The sequence below is a fragment of the Zonotrichia albicollis genome, chromosome 7 (genome assembly GCF_047830755.1).
Source record: "Zonotrichia albicollis isolate bZonAlb1 chromosome 7, bZonAlb1.hap1, whole genome shotgun sequence".
NCBI classification, from domain to species: Eukaryota; Metazoa; Chordata; class Aves; order Passeriformes; family Passerellidae; genus Zonotrichia; species Zonotrichia albicollis.
Window position 1 is genome coordinate 14,604,565 of NC_133825.1, and position 19,622 is coordinate 14,624,186.

Genomic DNA, 19,622 nt, shown 5'->3' on the forward strand with positions numbered 1-19,622 from the left:
TCAGAGATGATGGAGTCCGTCCTGTGATGGTTTCCCCACCTTGGTACCGAGCGCTCCGGGGCTGCTCGCTGCCCACTCGGTGTCCCATCAGCCTTTCCACGGATAAATCCCTGCTCGTGTCCAGCCGGGAGCTCCCGGGAGCAGCGGACACCGCGTTCCTCCCGCCCGGGGCCGCTCTCGAACCCGCGGCCTCCCGGGGCCGCCCGTCGCAGCCCCCGGCGCGCGGGGCCAGCGGGGCCGGAAGCGGGCGGGGCGCGCGCTGACGCGTTTCCGGCGGGGCGCTGGCGGCGGCCGCGGACGGGACTCGGTGGCGGCGGCGGCGGCGGCCCGGGGGCAGCCGGGGGTGAGCGGCGGCGGCGGCCGTGCGGGCCCGGCGGGGCGCTCGGCGGGGCGGCGGTCGCCTGGCGGGCCCGGGAGAGGGGCGGCGGCGGCGCGGGGGGTGACACGCAGGCAGAGCGGGGGCGGGGCGGGGGCCAGGCCGCGCCGCCCGCCCTTGAGGCCGGTGCCCCTCACCCGGTGCCCCCCATCCCCCGTCTCCTCCACCCCCCTCCCCCCGACCCCTCCCGCTCCCGGGACCCCCGATCCCCGTCCCGCACCCCCTGCCCGTGGCTCCCTTTGGGCACGGACCCTTCGTAACTCGGGCTTTGGGGTTTGTCCCCCGCAGGCATTTTGTTTCCAGAGATGTCTTTCATCTTCGAATGGCTCTACAACGGCTTCAGCAGCGTCTTGCAGTTCCTAGGTAATGCCCGGCAGCCCCCTCGGTGTGGGTTTGGCCTCTCCCGCTGCCTGCACCCCATAAGAGCCGGGGCTGGGGGTGAGCAGCAGCTCTGGCCATGCACAGTGTGCTGAGGCAGCTCTCTATCTATAAAGGGGCTTTTACACCGGTGCAGAGAAACTTTGGGGGTATTTAGGGGTGTTGGGTTCCCACTCAGTGTTTCTGTTGCCCTTTGGAGGCCTGTCCAGCCCCAGGCAGAGGTGCTGCCTCACCAGGGAGGGAACCCCATCCTCCTCATCCTCCTTCCAGAGTCCTGGATTCCAGTGGAACTCCCTGCTGGAGGATGGGGTGCACATTCTCCTGATCCCCTCTTGAAGGGAGGATGAGAGATGGGGTGAGAAAAAGCCATGTTGGAAACATCTGGGAGCTTTCCTCTGGCAGACATGACAAAAATCAGTTTATGCCAAGAAGACAGCTCACTGTTCCCTGCTTTGCACATTTTCCTGGACAGCTCACTGCTGTCTTTTACGAGTTTGTTCAGTTTGAGGGGACAGACTGATCCATAATGCTGTGCTGCACACTGCTGGGATGGAGGAAAGAATGGAGCAGGAGCTCAGGAGATGCCCATTGCTGTAAACATGCCCTGGAAAAAGGCTGTTTGAGCTGTGTGTGTGTTCCCTGCTGCCCCTGGAGTGTGCACAGGTGGCAGCAGAGCTCTGGGAAAGGCCTTCCCAAAAAAAAACAGCGTGGCATTCCGGGTGAGCCCGCTGGAGTTCTCCTCTTGCTTCCTTCCTCCTCCTGGCAGGTTTGTACAAGAAGTCCGGAAAGCTGGTGTTCCTGGGCTTGGATAATGCAGGGAAAACCACTCTGCTGCACATGCTCAAGGATGACAGGCTGGGCCAGCACGTCCCCACACTACATCCCAGTAAGTGTCCCGGGAAAAGCCTCCTGGTGTGGCTTTCCCTCTGGAATTGGGGGGCACAGTGGAGGAGGGAGCTCTGCCTGGGGGATTTGAGGGTCTCAGATCCACTTCAGCTTGGGGAACCACAGTGCAGCTCAAGTTCTGTGTTTTCCTCTCTAGAAATGCCCAGCAACTGGTGTGGTTCTATTGTTAGAAAGGGAAGATTTTCCTAGTGAAAAGAAGGATAATAATTGAAGCTTCACTGGGAAGCAGGAAGAATTATTTTCTGCTGCTTGTGATTTTGGGAAACTGCTCCTGAATTCCCCAGGAAGTTCAGGGAATTCCTTGCTAGAGGAGTGTGTGTGATACCCAAGAAATTCTGTCTGTCACAACTTCCCTGTTTTCCTGGATCCCACCTGTGCTTTCCATTTCAGCATCAGAGGAGCTGACGATTGCTGGAATGACTTTCACGACTTTTGATCTGGGTGGACATGAACAAGGTAAGGAAAAAAATGACCAAAAATTGATCCTGAGGGTGTCAGCAATTAGCAGTGCCTAATTGTTTGTTGCCTTTATTTATTTATGGATTTATTTATGGAACAACACGTGGAAGCAGCCTCCTGGCTGTAGGATTGCTTAGAAGGAAATGCTGCCAGTTCTTGCCCTGCTGCCTGAAGTATTTTTAGCTGTGGAGGACTCAGATATAATTTAGTTTGGAGAATTGCTGGATTTTTATTTCTGCACTTTCTAGAAGTTTTAAACACAGGGTTTTTGCCCTTTTATACACAAAACTACTGGAAGGAAGGCAGCCTGGCTAAAAAGGCAGCCGTGCTTGCTGAGGTTTGGTGGATTTTTCCCTGTGTGGAGATTTCACAGGGCTGTGTTTGTCCCCTGTGTTTTCCAGCTCGCCGAGTCTGGAAGAACTACCTGCCTGCCATCAATGGGATTGTGTTCCTGGTGGACTGTGCAGATCACTCACGGCTTATGGAATCCAAAGTTGAGCTTAATGTAATTCCACTTCCCTTCTTTCCCTTCTCCAGCCCCTCTGATCAGCTGAATTACGGATAACAGCCATCTCTCACAGAGCTGGAGAGGCCTGAGTGTCCTTGCTCTGGCCATTGGGTTCAGGGGAGGCTCAGCCTGGACAGCAGCAGGAATTCCTGCATGGAAAGGGTGCTTAGGCCTTGGCAGGGGCTGCCCAGGGAGCTTTGAGGGTGTCCAAGGAGGGGATGGAGGTGGCACTGAGTGCTCTGGGCTGGGCACAGCTGGGACTCCATGGGCTGGGAGGGATTTTCCAGCCTCAGGGATCCTGTGGAGTCTGGAAGCCCCAGAAACGAGCCCTTGTTGGTCCCAGAGCTCAAACAAAACCATTTCCTTCAGGCAAGGACTCCTTTTTCCACCTCTCTGCTCAACTCTTGTTGGCTCTTGCATGCAGGCATTGATGACAGACGAGACAATATCCAACGTGCCAATCCTTATCCTGGGAAACAAAATCGACAGACCAGAGGCCATCAGCGAGGAGAAACTGCGGGAGATCTTCGGGCTCTACGGACAGACCACAGGCAAGGTAGGAGCCGTTCACACCTTGCCTTGGCTGCTTCCTTGGATTGAGCCCCGATCCAGCTGGGATTGATGGGAATTTGTCCATTAATTGGTCCAGGTTAATCAATGATAATAATGATGGTGTGCCTGAAGGGAGACTAGGAGAGAGGGACTGTTTAAAAGCCATGGAGTGGTGGGACAAGAGGGACTGGTTTCCCACTGCCAGAGGGCAGGCTCAGATGGGAAATTGGGAAGAGATTCTTCCTGTGAGCGTGGGCAGGCCCTGGTGTCGGAATCCACAAAAGCAGAGGGTTTTGGGAATGCTGCAAAAGGCAGGCCTCAGAGACAGTAGAACTGTGATTAGAGCTAAGCAGTAGCCATGAGATAGGTCAGCAGAAAAAGAGCTCAAGGCACGTTCCACAGCAGTCCCGTCCCGTTTGTGATTTGTACATATACCCCTGGCCGGTGATACCCTGGCACAGAAGCTGGGGCTGCCCCTGGATCCCTGGCAGTGTTCAAGGCCAGATTGGACAGGGCTTGGAGCACCCTGGGATAGTGGGACCAGGCAGTGGGGTGGAATGAGGTGATTTTTAAGGTCCCTGCCCACTCAAAGCTGCCCTTTGGTGATGCTGCCCTGAGGCTGCCGGGATTGGATTGTCCAGAATGCAGCGCACACACAGGGCTGGTGAGAGGAGCTCCCCTGATGGCTGTGGCTCGCTGGGCGCTCCCCCGAGGGCAGCAGGGTGCAGATGTGACTCCAGTTTGGATTTCCCCAGGGAAACGTGCCACTGAAGGAGCTGAACGCGCGCCCCATGGAGGTGTTCATGTGCAGCGTGCTCAAGAGGCAAGGCTACGGTGAGGGCTTCCGCTGGCTATCGCAGTACATCGACTGATGCCCACGGCCGCGAGAGTCAACTCCTCTGGACTGATCCTGTTCACTTCAGCTTCCTATGGACTTTTCTATTAGAACATGGAAGGCTTTCCTGGCGTTGTCCAAGAGACTCCTGGTTTCCAGCTGCCCCTATGGCACAGTGGTGACACCGCTCTTTTCCGGAGGCAGCGCCGTCCCTGGGTTGTCCCTGCCAGTGGGGTGACAGCAGGGCTGCTCCAGCCTGGGAAGGCAAAACTCTGCACGCTGCAGTGTAACAGCTGAAAAAGAGAGCACGTCTCACCACTGTGGTCAATTGACTTCAAAAACAAACAAACAAACAAACAAACAGAAAAGGAAAAAAGCAATTATATTTTTTAAAGAAAGTGTTAATGTAAATGGCGTCCCTTCTAACTTTTTAGTTTAACGTTCATCTTGTTTAGTCCAGAGTCTGGTTTAGGGTTTTTTAAGAATATATTTAACGGTATTTAGGTATTTCACAAATTACTGAAGCAAGGTATCACGATATTAAAAGTCCTCAATAAACATAGCATTTGGGCTTAACTGAGCTGTAGGGTGGCTGTGCTGTGTCACGCTGACCGACGACGGCGAGCTGCCGTTGGGACTGAGGTGTGCAATCCCAGCTTCTTTAGTTTACAGGGATTTTAATTTTATTTTATTTTTTTTCCTAGTTGGGGAGGAGCACCTGGTGCAGGTGTTGGGGTGGTGTGCAGTGGGAAGGGGCTGCCTGGATCCCCTCAGGCCAGACCCTCCGTCGAGGCTCCTCTGGCCACGCCATCACAGTACGAACCACGGAGCTGTTTGGTGGCTGTAGCATGGAAGTGTTTGACATTTGCATATCATGAGGTGATTAATGTAGACTAAACCGGTTTCTTTTATACTCTCAACGGACTTTTTTTTTTTTTGTCTGAAGTTTCATTGCTGTCTGGCACTCATTTTCAGTTCAATAAAGACACGTCTTTCTCCTCCGAAGGGGCAACGAGCCTCAGTCTGGCTTGGTGTTTGCTGGGCCTTGGGGCCATCAGAACACCAGCCACAGAGTTCCAGGAGCCTTTGGACAACGCTCTCAGGCACAGGGTGGGATTCTTGGGGCTGTCCTGTGCAAGGCCAGGAGCTGGACTCAATCCTTGTCGCTTCCAATCAGGATATTCATTCAGTGATTCCATGGTTTTGTGATCTGCGTGGTGCAGCCAGAGAGGGAAACAGGCAGGATGGAAGAGCTGCTTGCCTCTGGGCTGGCAAGCAGAGAGAGCTCATGGCTTGCAGGGGCTTTGCGCTTGGTGTGACGAACCCACACCGAGCCCAGGCAGCCAGGAAGGGGCTGGGGGGAATCGGGGCAGGGAGGCTTTGGCTCTGCCTCCCGGTATCCAGGGCGATTTTAGCTCTCCCAAAGGGATTCTCCCGGTCCCGGTACCTCTGTTGGAAATAAAGGTTTGGTATTCGTTCTTGCTGCGGGTGAGGTGGGAACCGAGCGGGGCCGTGGGGTGTCCGGGCCAAGGGTCCCGGGGAAGGGGGGGCTTTGCCGGTGTCCCGAGAGGCAGGGCTGGGCCCTGGGGGCGGAGGGGCGGCTGCGGGCCCGTGATCCCCCTTCTCGCAGAGGCCGAGGGAGGGCTCCGAGCGGGCACCCCTGATGTCCCGGGAGCGGGCCCGGGGCCGGCCTGGCCCGGCGGTCCCGGCAAGCGAGGCCGGGCCGGGCCTCGGAACCCGTGAGGGCCCCGCGGGGGCGTGTCCGCCACGTGCGCGCCCCGCCCCGGCCAATGGGGAGGGCGCGCTGCGGGGCCGCAGCCAATGGACGCGCGGGGCGGGCCCGGGGGCGGGCGCGGCCGTGGCGGTGATGGCGGCGGCGCCGCCGTGCTGCGCGGTGCGGGTGCGGGGCGCGGGCGGCGGCGATGGCGATGGCGGCGGTAGCGGGCTGGTGCTCAGCCGCCGCCCCGGGCTGGTGCTCTGCCACGCCGCCGTCTTCGCCCCGTTCCTGCGCGCCGGCCCCGCCGCCTGGGCGCGGCCCTCCGCGCTGCCGCCCTCCGCGCTGCGGCCGTGCCCGCGGCTCAGCGTGGTGCTGCGCGGCGAGGCCGGCGGGCTGCGGGAGCTCGGGGCGCGGCTGCTGGCGCTGGTGCCGTGCGCGCCGTTCCGGCGGGCGCTGGAGCGCGGGCTCGGGCGGGCGGAGCGCTGGCGGTTCGGGGCCGAGGAGGAGGCGGCGGGCACGGACCCGCGGGCGCTGCCCTGGTTCGCCTGGCTGCGGGTGCCCGGGCTGGACGCGGCCGAGGGCGGCTGGGCGGCGCGGGCCAGCGCCGGCTGCCTGCGCAAGGGGCAGGCGCTGCTGGCCTGCGGGTCCCCGTTCGGAGACCTGTGCCCCGAGCTCTTCCTCAACACGCTGAGCCGCGGCGTGGTCAGCAACCTGGCGGGCGAGGAGAACGCGCTGGTGCTCACCGATGCCCGCTGCCTGCCCGGCACCGAGGGCGGCGCCGCCTTCGTGCCCTCGCCCACCGGGCCCCGCGCCGTGGCCGTGATCGCCGCCTCGCTGTGTTGGAAGGGCGCCGAGTGGGTCGGGCTCACGCTGCTCTGCTCCCTCGCCGCCATCCTGCGCTGCAGCGCCGCTGTCCTGGGCGAGGCCGGGGTCGCGGTGCCGCCCGTGCCCGCCTGGGTGGCCGCGGTGCCGGCGAGCGGCGGGCGGGACCCGCTGGGCTGGACGGCGCTGGTGGAGTGCGGGGCCACCTGGGGCTCCGGGGTGCTGCTGGCGCCGAGGCTGCTCCTCACCTGCCGGCACGTGGTGGAGGCCAGAGCCCCGCTCCGAGTGACACCGGCGGCCGGCGCCGGGCAGTGAGTGCTGCTGTGCCCCCCCAAACCTCAACCCCCCAAACCTGCGTGTCCCCCGCCCTCACATCCCGTTAACCGTGTCCTTAGGGATGCCGCCGCCGTGCTCTGGGGCCGTGTGGTGTTCGCCACCGAGGAGTCGTCCCCCTTCGACGTGGCCGTGGTGGAGCTGGAGGAGAGCGTGCCAGGCTTTGTCCCGCCGTGCCTGGCCAGCACCTTCCTCCCAGGTACGCCCGGGGGCACACGGGGTGTTCCATCGGGGCTGCCTCGCCCCCGTGTCCCCACCTGCTGCCTCTCCCGTGCCAGGGGAAGAGGTGACCGTGCTGGGCTTCGGGGCGCTGGGGCGGGCGTGCGGCCCCTCGGTGACCGCGGGGATCCTCTCGGCCGTGCTGGCGGTGGCCGGGCGCCCCGTCATGCTGCAAACCACCTGCGCCGTGCACGGCGGCTCCAGCGGCGGCCCCCTCGTGTCCTCCGGCAGCGGGAGCCTCATGGGTGAGCCAGGGCTGTCCCCGTACCGGGGGTGTCCCATGGGTGGGTGTCCCCCGGCCGGGCCCACTGACGCGGGTGTCGCTCCCTCCCCGTCAGGCATCGTGGCCAGCAACACGCGGGACACCAGTGCGGGGGCCACCTACCCGCACCTCAACTTCTGCATCCCCATCACGGTCCTGCAGCCGCTCGTGGCGCGATACCGCCGCACCCGCGACCCCGCCGCCTTCGCCGGGCTCAACCGGGCGGGGGACGGCGTGAGAGCGGCTTGGCAGCTCCAGCAGCGGCCAGGGCCCCCCAGCAAGCTCTGAGCCCCCTCCCGGGGACCTGTGGCAGGGACCGAGGTGCCGGGGGTGGCGCTGCCATCCCCTCTGCAGCCCCGGTGCTGCGGGGCCCAGGCGCCTGCACTGCACGGAGCCGGTGGGGCACGGGCACCCCCGGGCAGGGGATATGGCACAGTGCCTTGGACATCTGCTGACAGCCCCAGGTGGGGAGGTCTGGGGTCTGTACGATTGTTTTATTTTCTCCCCGGGGCCATAAATGCTGTGAGTTGAGGCCCTGGTGTCCCGTGTGCTCAGTGGCTGCTGGGGGTGGTGGAGGCCCTCGCCAGGGCTGGGGTGGGTTAGGGGGCAGGTTGGTCCTGTGAGGGATCCTCTGGGTCAGGGGCAGGATTGGGTTGGGGTCTTGTTTGGGGCTGGGGTAAAGATGGGGGAGGGGGGACAGTTCTGAGCCATTCCATGGCTCTGGAGCCCGTGGAAAGGGAAGGTGTGGGGTCCTGGAGAGGGTCAGGAGCTGGGGAGGGGCCATGTCCCTGGGGAGGGAGGCCATTCCAGCTTACGGCAGCAGAGTGCAGGAGCCAAACCCGGGCACTGACAGGGGCACCCCCACCCCAACCTGCTCCCAGCCCGCTCACGGGGGGCACGGCCCCGCAGCACCCCCTCCCCAGGACGGGACAGGGCAGGAACGGGCGGGCCAGCGTTTGACACAGCACGGGGTATTTATTTCACAGCCGCTACACAACGCCGGGGCCGGGGCAGCCACGCAAGCACAACATGAGGGGGGATGCGGGGAGGAAGTGGGGGCAGCTTATCTATAAGGGGGTATGTTGGGGTTTTTTTGTTTTTTCCTTTTTTTCCCACTTTTATTAGCGCCATTTGCCCGGTTGAAGACCACGCAGCAGCACACTAGGCCTACAAGGCTCTACCCAAAAAAAAAAAAAAAAAGCTCAAATTCGCATAAGAGCGGCCCCCCCCGCCCCGCGAGCGCCCCGTGTCCCCGTCCCACGCGGGACCGGAGGGGGAGCACCCACCCCATGCCACACCGGCAGCGGGGGCGTCACGGGGACCCCCGGCTGGGGGGCTGCCTCCCGGCCGTGCCGCCCACCGGGCTCTCCTGCTCCTCTACCAGATGTAGCCGCCGTCGTCGCCCTCGCCTGCTTCGCCCTCCTCTTCCTCGCCTTCCTCGCCCGCCTCCTCCGGCTCCTTCTCCTCCTCGTCCTCCCAGCCCACGCTGCTGCCGAAGTCTCCCGAAAACCCCGTCGCTTCATCTGCAGGGACGAGGGGCAGAGGCTCGGGGCGGCCCCGCGCTGCAGCCCCGTGCCCCGGGGGCTCCCCCGCAGCTCTCACCGCAGTCGGGGCTGCCGTGCCCGCGGGTGCCCGTCAGCTCGGCCCCGTGCTGATCCACGCACCAGCACTCGCCGCCGCCCGGCTCGCACTGCGCCCGCCGGTAGTAGCCATCCTCATCGCAGCTGGGGATGAAGGTGCCTGCAGGGAAGCCACGGCCCCCCACCCCCCCAAACACGTGCAGTGCCAAACCCCCAGGCAGGGCCCCATCCTCATCCTCATCCCGGCCCGGCTGCGCGGGCACTGCTGGGGAAACGGCCCTGGGCTGCCCCACTCACCCAGCTTTTTTTTGGTCGCTTCTTGGATCTGGATCTTCTCCAGCTCCCTCAGACAGGGCGGCTCTGCAGCAAGGCCACATGCTGCTCTTAGAGCGGGCAACCCCTCACCCCACACAGTGTGTGCCCCCAAACCCACAGCATTCGTCCCTGTGGTGTGCATCACCCAGAACTCCACATTCCCCATGGAGTGCAATCCCCCAGACCCCACATTGTGCATTACCCATTGTGTGCATCCCCATGGTGTGCACCCAGCCTGGCCCATGGAGTACATCCCCAGCTCCACAGTGTGCATCCCTCAACTCCACAGTGTGCATCCCCCAAGGATAACATCCCCCAACTCCACAGTGTGCATCCCCCAAGGATAACATCCCCCAACTCCAAAGTGTGCATCCCCCATGGATAACATCCCCCAGCTCCACAGTGTGTGTCCCTCCAGCCCACACTGTGCATCCCTCATGATGCACATCCCCCTGCACCCAAGCCGTTCTTCCCCATGACCCACAGCATGCATCCCTGCATGGTTTCCAGCCCCCCCAAACTCTGTGGTGTACCTCTCCCCCGAAAGCAAACATCCCAAACCCACAGCAAGGATTGCCCACTACCCCACCACATACATCCCCCCGTGATGCACCTCCCACCCCTTGGATCCCCCATAGCCCCACGAGGCACAACCCCAATCCCGCAGCAGGGATTCCCCATTCCATGGCATGCATCCCACAGGACACAGATCCCCCAGCGCCCGGACTGCCTCCCCCTGACCCCGTGGTGTCCATCCCCAGCCCTCAGCGCCGTGTCCCCCTGTCCTGACGCACTTTCCCTCCAGAAGCAGAAGCACCACTCGGGGGCGGACACGCGGCCGTCCTTGGAGGTGTCGCAGGAGTTGAAGAAGGCGCGGATGCACACCTCGTACTTGTCCAGGTTGATGGCGGCCAGCTCGGCCGCCTCCAGGAACAGGTCCCCGCTGGTGTCCAGCCGGGCGAACATCCACCCCACCGCCTCCTTGCAGGCGGCTGCCACGCTCCTCTCCAGCGCTGCGGGGCAGGATGGAGCCCGTGGCTGCCCGGTCCCCCCGGGACAGCAGCCCCCGCGCCCTCCCCGTGTGGCAGGGACCGGTACCGGAGCTGGGGCTGGCGGGGAGCCCCGCGGTGCCGTTCTGCTTGGCGTTCTCCCGCAGCAGCTGGAACCAGTCGCGCAGGCGGTCGCCCAGGTCGGCCAGGTCCTGCCCGGTGCACAGTTCTGGGGGTGCAGCGGGGCAGCGTCAGGCCGGGCCCAGCTCGGGACGCTCCCCCGGCGCCCCGCACCGCGCTCACCTTGTTTGGTGTCGCCGGCGGGGCTGTGCGGGGTCGGGCAGGGGCACTGCCCCTCGCAGCGCACCGTTAGCTGCTTGCTGGCCAGGCACGCCTGCTGCTCCAGCTTGCACTGCGGGGCGGCACCGGGATATCGGCGGGGGGACACGGGGGGACCCGCGGCCCCGTCCCCGCTGCGCCGCCCCGTCCTTACCGCCGAGCTGTACGTGTGGCCGTCGGAGCCGCAGACGGCGGCCAGCGGGGCGGCGTGGCAGGGCTTGCAGCGGCCGTGCGCCTTGGGGCCCAGCGGCTTGATCCTGCAGGGGGAGAGGCGCTGAGCGCCCGCCTGGGCCCCCTTCCCTCTGCCCGGCTCCTGTCCCGCTCCTACCTGTGCTCCAGCTTCTTGCGGCTGATGCACATGGCGCGCTGGTAGCCCTGCGCCACGCACACCTTGTGCCGGCTGCACTTCACCTTCTGGCACGGGTCCTTGGTGGTGTCCAGGGCTGCGGGCACAGAGGCGCTGGGGCGGGGGGGCGCCCCGGGGAGCCCGGCAGCGCCGGCACAAAGCGCCACTGACCGCAGCCCCGGCTCCAGCTGCTGCTCCTGGCTCGCAGCGAGCTCAGCACCGCTCCGAGCGGAAGGGAAAGCCCGGGGATGCAAGCAGAGAGTGCGACACCCCCTTCCCGCCATACTGGCTGGCACGGAGCCCACAGTGCTCCATCCCAAACCCATCCCAGCGGTACCTTCATCCCCGGGCTGGTTGTCCTCCCAGCTCTTGATGTAGTCATCCTGCGAATCGGGGAGAGCCCGCATGAGTGCAGGTGGCGGGGACGGTGACACCGGGCCGGGCGTGCCATCTCCCGGCTCGGGGCCACCGGCACACACCCCAGGGCACCCCCGCGGGGCAGGGACGGGGAGCAGGGACCCCAGGAGCGGGTGCCATCCCCTCGAGGCTCACCTCCACCTCCTGGCGGCACGGCAGCGACACGGCCCAGCCGGCACCGACAAAAGAAAAAAAGAGTGCCCACCGTCAGCTCTGGGGCAGCCAGAGCGCTGCTCCCGGCCCCAACCCACAGTGACAGGCACCCTGTGCCAGCGGGGAAGCCCGACTTTCCAAAGCCCTCACCACCAGCCCTGGCTATCACTGGCACCAACACCAACGGGCTCCCCATCTCTGGCTCTAGACCTGTGATCCTGGAGAGCCTCCACACAGGATAACGCCTTCCCCCATCAGCCAGCTGGGAGAGCCAGGGAATGGGGATGGAAATGGCATCGGGCGGAGGAGGGGAGCCCTTGGGAGCCCAGTGAGGAGCTCGGGGGATCCCCACGGCGCTGCCACAGTGGTGAGCCCAGAAGGAGGGGACCGAGGTGGATGTCGCAGCCTGGGGAGGCAGAGCTGCTCCCCCAGGACCCGAGAGCATCCCGGGGGTGCGGGGGACAGCAGGGATCGACCCCTCCCGCAGCAGCACCGCCCGCCCCACGGGATGCTCGGGCTGAGCTCTGCGCCAAGGCAGGAGCACCCCCGCCGCCTGGGGAGGGCGGGCAGGCTCTGGGGTGGCAGCAGGGAGGGCGGCACGGGAGGCAGCTCCGGAGGGGATGTGTCGCTCCAGCACGGCGGTGTTTGCACCGCAATCGATAGCCGCGCTCCCGTGCCGTGATTGGTAACGCTGCGGCGCCCGGCAGCTCCCTGCGGCCCCGGCCTCCTCCCCTGCATCCCCCCGCCGGCGCTGCTCAGCGGAAAACCCCACAAATCCATGGATTTGCTTATTAATCCAAGCTAACCGCCAGAAGGGCTGCAGCCCCGCGGCACGGCAGCCGAGCCCCGGCAGGGTGGGCCCCACGTGTGCTGGGAATGGGCACCGGGCATACCCCCGAACCCCGGGATGCTCAGGGCCAGGGGGGCACGTCCACAAGGCTCCCTCCCCTCGGGCACCGCAGCCAGCGAGGTGCCCGGGGCTGGCATTGCCGGCGGGGGTGTTGTGGGCAGGGCTCTCCAGGGGAGGAATTTACACCTTGGCACGCTCACCCGTGCTCTGCCCCCCAAATGGTTTATTTCGGGGGTGGTGCCCCCTGCCCTGCCCTGCGGTGGGCACATCTCCCTTGCTGCCATCCATCCATCCATCCATCCATCCATCCATCCATCCATCCATCCATCCATCCATCCATCCATCCCCTCCTGGCTGCCAAGGTGAACCCGGGTGTGCATCTGAACAAAGACCACGGGGGCTGGCTCGGGCTGTGCCCCCTCCCCGCCCGGCTGCTGCAGGTGCCCTGGGGCTCCCCAGGATGGGGCTGCAGCACCGCGTCCCCCACCCGGGGGACACGAGCAGGTGTAAAACGAGCCCAGGAAAAACCCCGACTGCTCCATAGCATTAAATGCTGCAGCTGAATGCCATCGAGGCTGCTCGCAAGGGCTGTGGAGCAGCGAGGGGTGACAGGATCCCGAGCCCGCTGTGCCAGGTGTGCCAGCGCTCCACCAGCACTGCCTGCATCCCCATCCTCCCTTCTGGCGTCCCCCCCATCCCCAGGGGTCACCACCCGCCGAGGCAGCGCCGGCCCCAGCTGCGGCACCGCGCGGGCTCCGGAGGCACCCGGAGGGCTCGGGGAGCGCAGTCCCGGGGAATGCCCGTGCCCTGCGCTCTCACCGAGGGCTCCAGGCCACAGCGCAGCCCCGCCTGCATCCCCATGTGGGGCACGGGCAGAGGGTGCGGGGCGCAGACAGCACCCCCGGTCACCGGTGACGGTCGCTTTGGCATCAAGCCCTGGCCACGCAGCTTTGGCGTCGGGCAGGGAGGCGGCGGCTCTGCCGGAGCCGGTGAGCATCCCCCGGGTACCGGGGCCGCGGAGCATCACCGGGCACCGGGGCCGGCAGCCGCCCACGGCCGCGGCGGGATGCGGGCACGGCCGTGGGGCCGAGGCCGGGGAGGGTCGCGCTGCGGCAGCCGCAGCGGCGGGCGGGGAGCGCGGGGAGGCGGGGAGGGGGCTCCCGGTGCCCGGCAGCGCGTCCCGTCCCCCCCGCCCCGCCGCCGGCGCGGACTCACGTCTCGGAAGCGGTTCCAGTGCTTGATCCTGCCGCCGTACTGGGAGATGGACGAGAGCCACTGCTCGTCCTCCATGAAATTGCCGGGGCTCTCCCCCGCCGCGGCGGGCCCGGGGCCGGTGGCGGGGCCGGCGGCAGGCCCGGGGCCGGCGGCGGCGGCGGGCAGGAGCAGGGCCAGCAGGGCCAGCAGGGCGCGGCGCCCGCCGCAGCCCCGCATGCTGCCGCAGCGCCGGGGGGAGCGGGCGCGGTGCGGAGCGGTGCGGTGCGCACGGGGAGGCGCCGCCGGCGAGTGCGGCCGCGGGGCGGCACCGGGCGGCACCGGCGGGAGGGCCGGGGCGGAGCCTCCGCCGCGCCCGCCGCACCTGCGCGCCGACACCGGGGCGGGGGAGCCGCCGGCACGGCTCGGCACGGCTCGGCACGGCTCGGCACGGCCGCAGCACCGGGCCCTTTCCGTCACCGTCCTGCACCCTCGTCCTTGACCTGCTCCCGTCCCGCGTCCCCCATCGTGCGCCCCGCATCTCCTGCCACACCCTCATCCTGAAGTTCTCGTCTTGCACTACCGGTGCCCACCGCGTCCCCATCCTCCATCCCTGACACACCCCCTCCCGCATCCTCTATCCTGCATTCCTGGTCTTTATCCCGTCTCCATTCCACACCCCCATCCTGCACCCCTCATCCCTGGTCCTTACCCAGTCCCCATCCTGCGTCCCCCATCCCCATCACATCTCCATTCTGCATCCCCCATCCTGCAGCCTTGGTCCCTACCCAGTCTCCATCCCACATCCAATGTCCTGCATCCCTTGGTCCCTGCCATGTTCTCATCCTGCATCCTTCACCCAGCAGCCCTGGTCCCTGCCAGGCACCCATCTCACATCCCCCATCCTGCATCCCCTGCCACATCCCCATCCAGCACCAGTCATCCCACATCTCTCACTCTTACCATGGATCCATCACACATCCCCCATTCCTTCCACATCCCCACCTGCACATCCCATCCTGCATTCCCAGTCCCATTCCCACCCCCATTCCACAGCCCCCCGTCCCTGGCATCTCCCATCCTCCAATCTCTCTCCCTGCAATGCCCACACTGTGTTCCCATTCCTTGGCCATCCCACCACAGCATTTTAGGGCCCCAGGGAAGAATCCTCCCCTATCCCAAGGTTTCGCTTCTGGATTTTCCCCTCTTCTCAGCAGGGGGAAATCTGGGTAGGCAACAAGTGACAACTCACCCCAGCTGCAGCTCCTTCACAGCTTCAGCTGGGGATGCCACAGCACACATCCAGCTTCTCCTCTCCCTGCCAGGATGTTCGGGATGGGAAGGAAAACTGCCAGCAAACCCCAGTGATGTCAGGCAAAAGATCAGGATCCTTAATTCTGCCTGGGGAAGGAGGTGTGAAATGAATTTTGCTGTGCCAGGCTAGAGCAGCGGGATAAGCTGCTTACCAGCGAAATTCAACCAACTTCCCAAAGAATTGTCACTAAAACATGTTTACATAAGTGAGAAGGGGAGGAGCATGCTCCAATTGTCAAAAACCCGTGTTTGCCTCAACTTCTCATTGAGAGTTGTTAAAAACTCATCAGGCAGAAGCTTCCCAAGGTGCACCTCCCCTTTCCTGGTGGCTGCGTGAGCAGCTCCCGGGTCTGTTCCAGAGAGATTTGCCAAGTACCTCTTCAGGCTGGCGGAAAGATGACAGCAACTGGTGTTAAGTGCTCTCAGCACCTCCCCGTGAGTGCGTGCTGTGCTCTGCTCCCCGAGGGAACCGCTTGCAAGGCGGCTTTTGGAGAGCACAGAGGCGTTCTGACGCCAAGGAAAGGGACACAAACAGCCCAACGGCTCTGGCTGGGGACAAGCAAGGGCACCCAGCAAAAGCACAGATGATTTGATTGCCTGACAGGCAGGCTTGAAAGCAGACAGGCAATTTGGTCTGGGAAACATAAACAGCAATACATTTGGAGGGAAAAAGCAAAGCAATCCCAGGTCCTGAATGACTCCCACTGCTGTTTGTGCATGGCCAAGCAGCCAGCTCACTCTGGAGGGAGGAAAAGGGGTGAAGGTCTCTTAGAAATGATCACTAGGACATGTGGGTGCTGCTGGAGCACCCCTATCCCTGGCTGAGACACTCTCCACCTCTACCACTGCATGATTCCATATCCATGGAAGCAACTAGGAATGGGCAGCAGCACCTGTGTGTTACAAAACACCCAAGCACCAGCACCTTCCACTTTCCAAAGCGTTCATCCTAGGGCAAGTCGAAATCCTGTGTCGCTATTTTTACCAAATGTGGAGATTTACAGGAAAAAAACAACTTTGTCTTGAGATCTCTGAAGGATTCACAATGGAATCAAAGAGCTTGGTGCTGCTTTTAATGGAGAAACCACCTACAAGGCATATGTTTTTTGACACGCTCCGAAACGGTCACTGGAAAGAGCTCTAACCGTCAGTGCTTTCTTATTATCATAGTTATGTGCTGTGCTGGAAGTTTAATTACAGAAACTATCAATGCAACAGGAGATAAACACTTTGCTTTTGAAGGGAATTAATTTATTTGGAGATCCACATCACACAGGCACGCTGCTGGAGATCCAAGCAATGCCTGACCTCAATATCATTAATCGTGCTCCGGCGAAGCTCTCCTGGATTTTAAATACTTATTTTAAGAACAAACTTCCCTCTTCTATAAAAAACCCCACATTTAAACACCAGTGATGCCCCAAAAGCCCCAGTTCTAGTCGTTTCCTTAGAAAACCAGCAATCCACAGACATCAAAGAGGAAACTTTGTGATGTTTGGGGGAAGAAGGAGGAAGGCAGCCTCAAAGAAGAGGGCAGCAGAAAAAGCTGCAGGGAAATGCCACGGTTCCCATGCTTTGGAGGAGTCACAAGGCATCCCAGCTTGGAGTTCCCAGGTTTCCATTGAAGATTCATGTCCTATAAAACCTTTCACTGAGGGATCATGCCCACAGCAGACCCGCCATGGCCGCCTCAAGAGAAGCACAGCTGCCCAGATGTGGCGTAATAGCCAGAGGCGTCCGAGGAGAACCTCTGGGAGAGATGCACCGAGTCCAGCTGCACCTCACCGAAGTGGAAGTTCTCAAAGAGCTGAAAGGAAGAAGAAAAAAAAACACTTGAAGGGCACCAGAGGGATGGAGCCTGCAGCTGGCCCACGGCTCTCTCACAGGAGCTGGCCCTGTCAAAAGCCTCTCCTCACAGATTGGCTTTGCCTTTATATCAAAGTGTTCTTTAGGTTATTTTTCCCACTAAAGACAGCACTTGAACTCTTTTTATCTACAGCAGCAGCTGCTGAAACCTGCCCTGTTTTGCTGCCTGTGTCACTGAGGGAGCGTGGGGAGGCACCGCTGCTCTGGAGGCACCACCCAGGATGGCTCTCGAGGTCACAGGCTCTGCAGCAGCAAGGTTTGAGGCCAGCAGGTTTGCACCAATCCAGGCCACAGGATGCAGGACTTAACAGACACAGCTCAGTCCTAATTCAAAGTAGCAGGCTGGAGGCACAGGGCTCCTCATCCCAGCACTGACCCCGCTTTGTTCAACAAATCCGTCTTTGTTCCGCAAAGACTTGAGTGCAAATTAAGGAAAGCAAGCCAGCTCCGGAGCCCAGGGGGTGTGGCCCTGCCCATTAATCCAACCCACCGAGCAGACCAAGAAAAATGACATCAGAATTCCTTACAAGAAGTTACTGCTGGAAAAGCATCGTCGCATCCAAGCACAAAGTGCTCCTCCCGTTCCATTAAGCAGCAGGAAATTGCTCTACCTGGGAACATCAGCTGTGCCTCAGGAAAAGCTTCTCGGTGGAAATGCTAATTTGGAAAGCTCTGTTTAACAGGAGAGCTGTGAGTCACCGAGAACCTGAGCAGTGGCTTCTCCCCACCTTGGAGATCTCCAAAATGTCCATTCCATCTGTCTCCTATTCAGTTTTGTATCTGTCCCTGCAGGCGTGGGATTGAGACAGTCCCCCAGCCCTCGCTGCCCTTTACAGAAGGCAAGAAGGAAAGCCAACACATTAATCCTCCTGGAGCCAATGGTGCATCAATTCCTCCTTAGAGGGACTGACTGAAATCCCAAATAACTACTTAGCATCTGAAAGGCTGCACTTCGCCTCCTCCAAAGAGGCATTTGGCTCTGCCTGGCACTGATTTGGGCACAACCGCTCTTTTGTTGTTTGTCCCAAGAGTATTCTGTACCCTTTTTTCCAGAGGAGACCAGTTAGTTTTCTTTCAGGACAATTCCTGGGTTTGCTGTCACTCCACAAAGGAGAAGAGCCATAGGGAAAGTGATTCCCTGCCCATCTGGGGGCAGAGCAAGAGACCCCAGGGCAGCGTGGTGGCCTCAAGGGACACTGTGAGTGGTCAGTGCCCTAAGGAAGAGCAGCCTGCATAAAAAAGCTGTGCTAAGGAAGCATCTCAAACCAGGAGAGGAGGAAAAGAGAGGAAGAGAAATGATGACAGCCACACAAACTCCATTTCACACAATTAAAGATTTATACAAGAAAGATTAATTATGTTCCCAAAAGCCTGCGCCGTTCATGTTGGAGGACTTAGGATAAAATGTCTCATTAATAAGAGATGGCAGTAAAAAGGGGTTGGTCACCTTTCTCTTTGTTTTGGCTGACCTCACGAGGGAGGATGGTGGTCTTTCCGGTTCTGAATCATGCCAGGCACTGAAGCCACTCACCCTTTTCCATGACACCATGTCCCTTGTCACAGAGGATGTCCACTGTCCACTCCTCCCTCAGGAGCCCTCTTCAGGCTCTGGAGGGTGGCTCTTGTCAAGCCTTAGGTACTCCTTGCTTCCCAGCACACCTTGGGAAGCAAGGAGTACTAAGGCTTGACAAGAGCCACCTCCAGTGCCTAAAGGGGCTCCAAGGGAGCTGGACAGGGACTTTGGACAAGGGCATGGAGTCATGGGACAAAGAGGAATGGCTTCCCACTGCCTGAGCATGATTCAGATACCGGGAAGAAACTCCTCCCTGTGAGGTGGGCAGGCCTGGCACAGGGTGCCCAGAGAAGCTGTGGCTGCCCCTGGATCCCTAGAAGTTTGCAATGCCAGGTTAGAAGGACCTTGAAGCACTCTGATCTAAGGTGTCTCTGCCCATGGCAATGGAACAAGGTGGACTTTAAGGTCCCTTCCAACACAAACCATTCCAGGATTCCATGAAGAAAACAAATTAAATGCTGGGATGTGCCAGACCCATCAGCAGTGCTAGAAGTCACACCTTTCCACAAAATAACAAAGGAAGAGTTTTGTTTATGCTGTTGCTGAACACCACAACCTGTTTTTCTCACTAAACACATGTACTTCAAAGCAAAACTAAGTTAATGAGACAAACCCTCCCCAAGCCCCTCTTGCCTCACACAGCCTCAGGCATGTCACAGCAGAAGGATGACTGGGGAGCCCCAGAAGACACTGCCCAGGTCAAAGGCCCTCCATTTGTACACTGCTAAAAGTGCAGCAAAGCCATTGTAGCAAAGCACTTTGTATTCCCTTGGCTTTTTTAAGATTCACCACCTCCCGTGTGTTCGAGCAGCTGTGTGTTTCCCAGGGAGGAACGCAGCTAGAACTATTGATTTTTGGTAATGTAGCTGTACTTTCTGAGAGTAAACATGCTACAAGATTTAGAGGACAACCACAGACACTTTTTTCTGCTCTTGTTTCAGGCTGGCTTCTCACTGATGCTCCTTGTGCTCCCTGAGGCTTCCCATGACAGAAACCACCGGACTCCAGGCACGGAGATCACAGCACAGCTGAGACCTGCCTCAGGCAGTGTGGAGAGAGGCCCCTCAAACGTCATCCTCAACACCTCTGGAACACCAGGAAGTGGCTTCCCATCACAAAAGCATCCTGCGCTCAGGTCCCTGGGGACTCGGGAAGAGATTGCAGAGAGCCAAGCCTCTGCTTTTGACTTTCACTTCTATTTATCTTGAGGAGAAGCCAAGCAGAGCCAAGAAAGATATTTATAACTCCCCCCTCTCCCCAGCCACCACGGAAACGCTCTGGTTTTGGAGGAGCCCTGGAGCAGAGCTGATGAAATGCCTCCT

At 61.3% G+C, this 19,622-nt stretch overlaps 4 protein-coding genes across 9 annotated transcripts in view; 2 read left to right on the forward strand and 2 right to left on the reverse strand.

Annotated features, from left to right (window-relative positions):
* The first annotated feature begins 213 nt into the window (after positions 1–213).
* Positions 214–4,594, forward strand: SAR1A (secretion associated Ras related GTPase 1A). Its single transcript, XM_074544378.1, has 7 exons — positions 214–343; positions 665–739; positions 1,521–1,640; positions 2,051–2,116; positions 2,521–2,624; positions 3,052–3,183; positions 3,935–4,594. Exons 2-7 carry the CDS (start codon positions 682–684, stop codon positions 4,049–4,051), a joined length of 597 nt encoding a protein of 198 aa, XP_074400479.1. The 5' UTR covers positions 214–343; positions 665–681; the 3' UTR covers positions 4,052–4,594.
* A 1,068-nt stretch (positions 4,595–5,662) lies between these two features.
* On the forward strand, positions 5,663–7,899 carry TYSND1 (trypsin like peroxisomal matrix peptidase 1). Its single transcript, XM_074544359.1, has 4 exons — positions 5,663–6,864; positions 6,949–7,085; positions 7,165–7,350; positions 7,444–7,899. The coding sequence occupies exons 1-4, from the start codon at positions 5,678–5,680 to the stop codon at positions 7,653–7,655; spliced, it is 1,722 nt and encodes a 573-aa protein (XP_074400460.1). The 5' UTR covers positions 5,663–5,677; the 3' UTR covers positions 7,656–7,899.
* A 423-nt stretch (positions 7,900–8,322) lies between these two features.
* On the reverse strand, positions 8,323–13,898 carry LOC102071676 (testican-2). 4 transcript variants are annotated; one of them, XM_074544369.1, is made up of 11 exons: positions 13,572–13,898; positions 11,489–11,497; positions 11,274–11,319; positions 10,919–11,033; positions 10,745–10,847; positions 10,555–10,663; positions 10,361–10,480; positions 10,057–10,275; positions 9,245–9,307; positions 8,970–9,107; positions 8,704–8,890 (listed from the first exon to the last, which is right to left on the reverse strand). In XM_074544369.1, the coding sequence occupies exons 1-11, from the start codon at positions 13,785–13,787 to the stop codon at positions 8,745–8,747; spliced, it is 1,284 nt and encodes a 427-aa protein (XP_074400470.1). In that variant the 5' UTR covers positions 13,788–13,898; the 3' UTR covers positions 8,704–8,744. The 4 variants fall into 4 exon arrangements, 3 of the variants coding, with proteins under 3 accessions (XP_074400469.1, XP_074400468.1, XP_074400470.1); XR_012581041.1 differs by lacking the exons at positions 11,489–11,497; positions 13,572–13,898 and adding an exon at positions 8,323–8,544 and having other exon boundaries at positions 8,654–8,890; positions 11,274–11,420; XM_074544368.1 differs by lacking the exons at positions 11,489–11,497; positions 13,572–13,898 and adding an exon at positions 8,323–8,544 and having other exon boundaries at positions 8,749–8,890; positions 11,274–11,420.
* A 2,039-nt stretch (positions 13,899–15,937) lies between these two features.
* ASCC1 (activating signal cointegrator 1 complex subunit 1) overlaps positions 15,938–19,622 on the reverse strand; it is a 35,865-nt gene continuing 32,180 nt past the window's right edge. For 2 of the 3 annotated variants that reach the window (XM_074544372.1, XM_074544373.1), the window contains exon 10: positions 15,942–16,668. In XM_074544372.1, the coding sequence (XP_074400473.1) occupies positions 16,552–16,668 (117 nt within the window). In that variant the 3' untranslated portion in view covers positions 15,942–16,551. Of the gene's footprint in view, positions 16,669–19,622 lie in introns of all 3 variants that reach the window. The other variant, XM_074544374.1, reaches the window with a different exon arrangement.

Excerpts from the sequence above, each read along its gene's own strand:
- TYSND1 (XM_074544359.1), top strand. The coding sequence starts at position 5,678 with ATGTCCCGGGAGCGGGCCCGGGGCCGGCCTGGCCCGGCGGTCCCGGCA. Across the intron at positions 6,865-6,948 it reads CCGGCGGCCGGCGCCGGGCA|GGATGCCGCCGCCGTGCTCT; the intron begins GTGAGTGCTGCT and ends CCGTGTCCTTAG. Across the intron at positions 7,351-7,443 it reads CGGCAGCGGGAGCCTCATGG|GCATCGTGGCCAGCAACACG; the intron begins GTGAGCCAGGGC and ends CCTCCCCGTCAG.
- LOC102071676 (XM_074544369.1), bottom strand. The coding sequence starts at position 13,787 with ATGCGGGGCTGCGGCGGGCGCCGCGCCCTGCTGGCCCTGCTGGCCCTG. Across the intron at positions 10,664-10,744 it reads GCCACACGTACAGCTCGGCG|TGCAAGCTGGAGCAGCAGGC; the intron begins GTAAGGACGGGG and ends GCCGCCCCGCAG. Across the intron at positions 10,276-10,360 it reads CCCCGCCAGCCCCAGCTCCG|CGCTGGAGAGGAGCGTGGCA; the intron begins GTACCGGTCCCT and ends CCTGCCCCGCAG.
- SAR1A (XM_074544378.1), top strand. The coding sequence starts at position 682 with ATGTCTTTCATCTTCGAATGGCTCTACAACGGCTTCAGCAGCGTCTTG. Across the intron at positions 1,641-2,050 it reads CGTCCCCACACTACATCCCA|CATCAGAGGAGCTGACGATT; the intron begins GTAAGTGTCCCG and ends TTTCCATTTCAG. Across the intron at positions 2,625-3,051 it reads AATCCAAAGTTGAGCTTAAT|GCATTGATGACAGACGAGAC; the intron begins GTAATTCCACTT and ends TCTTGCATGCAG.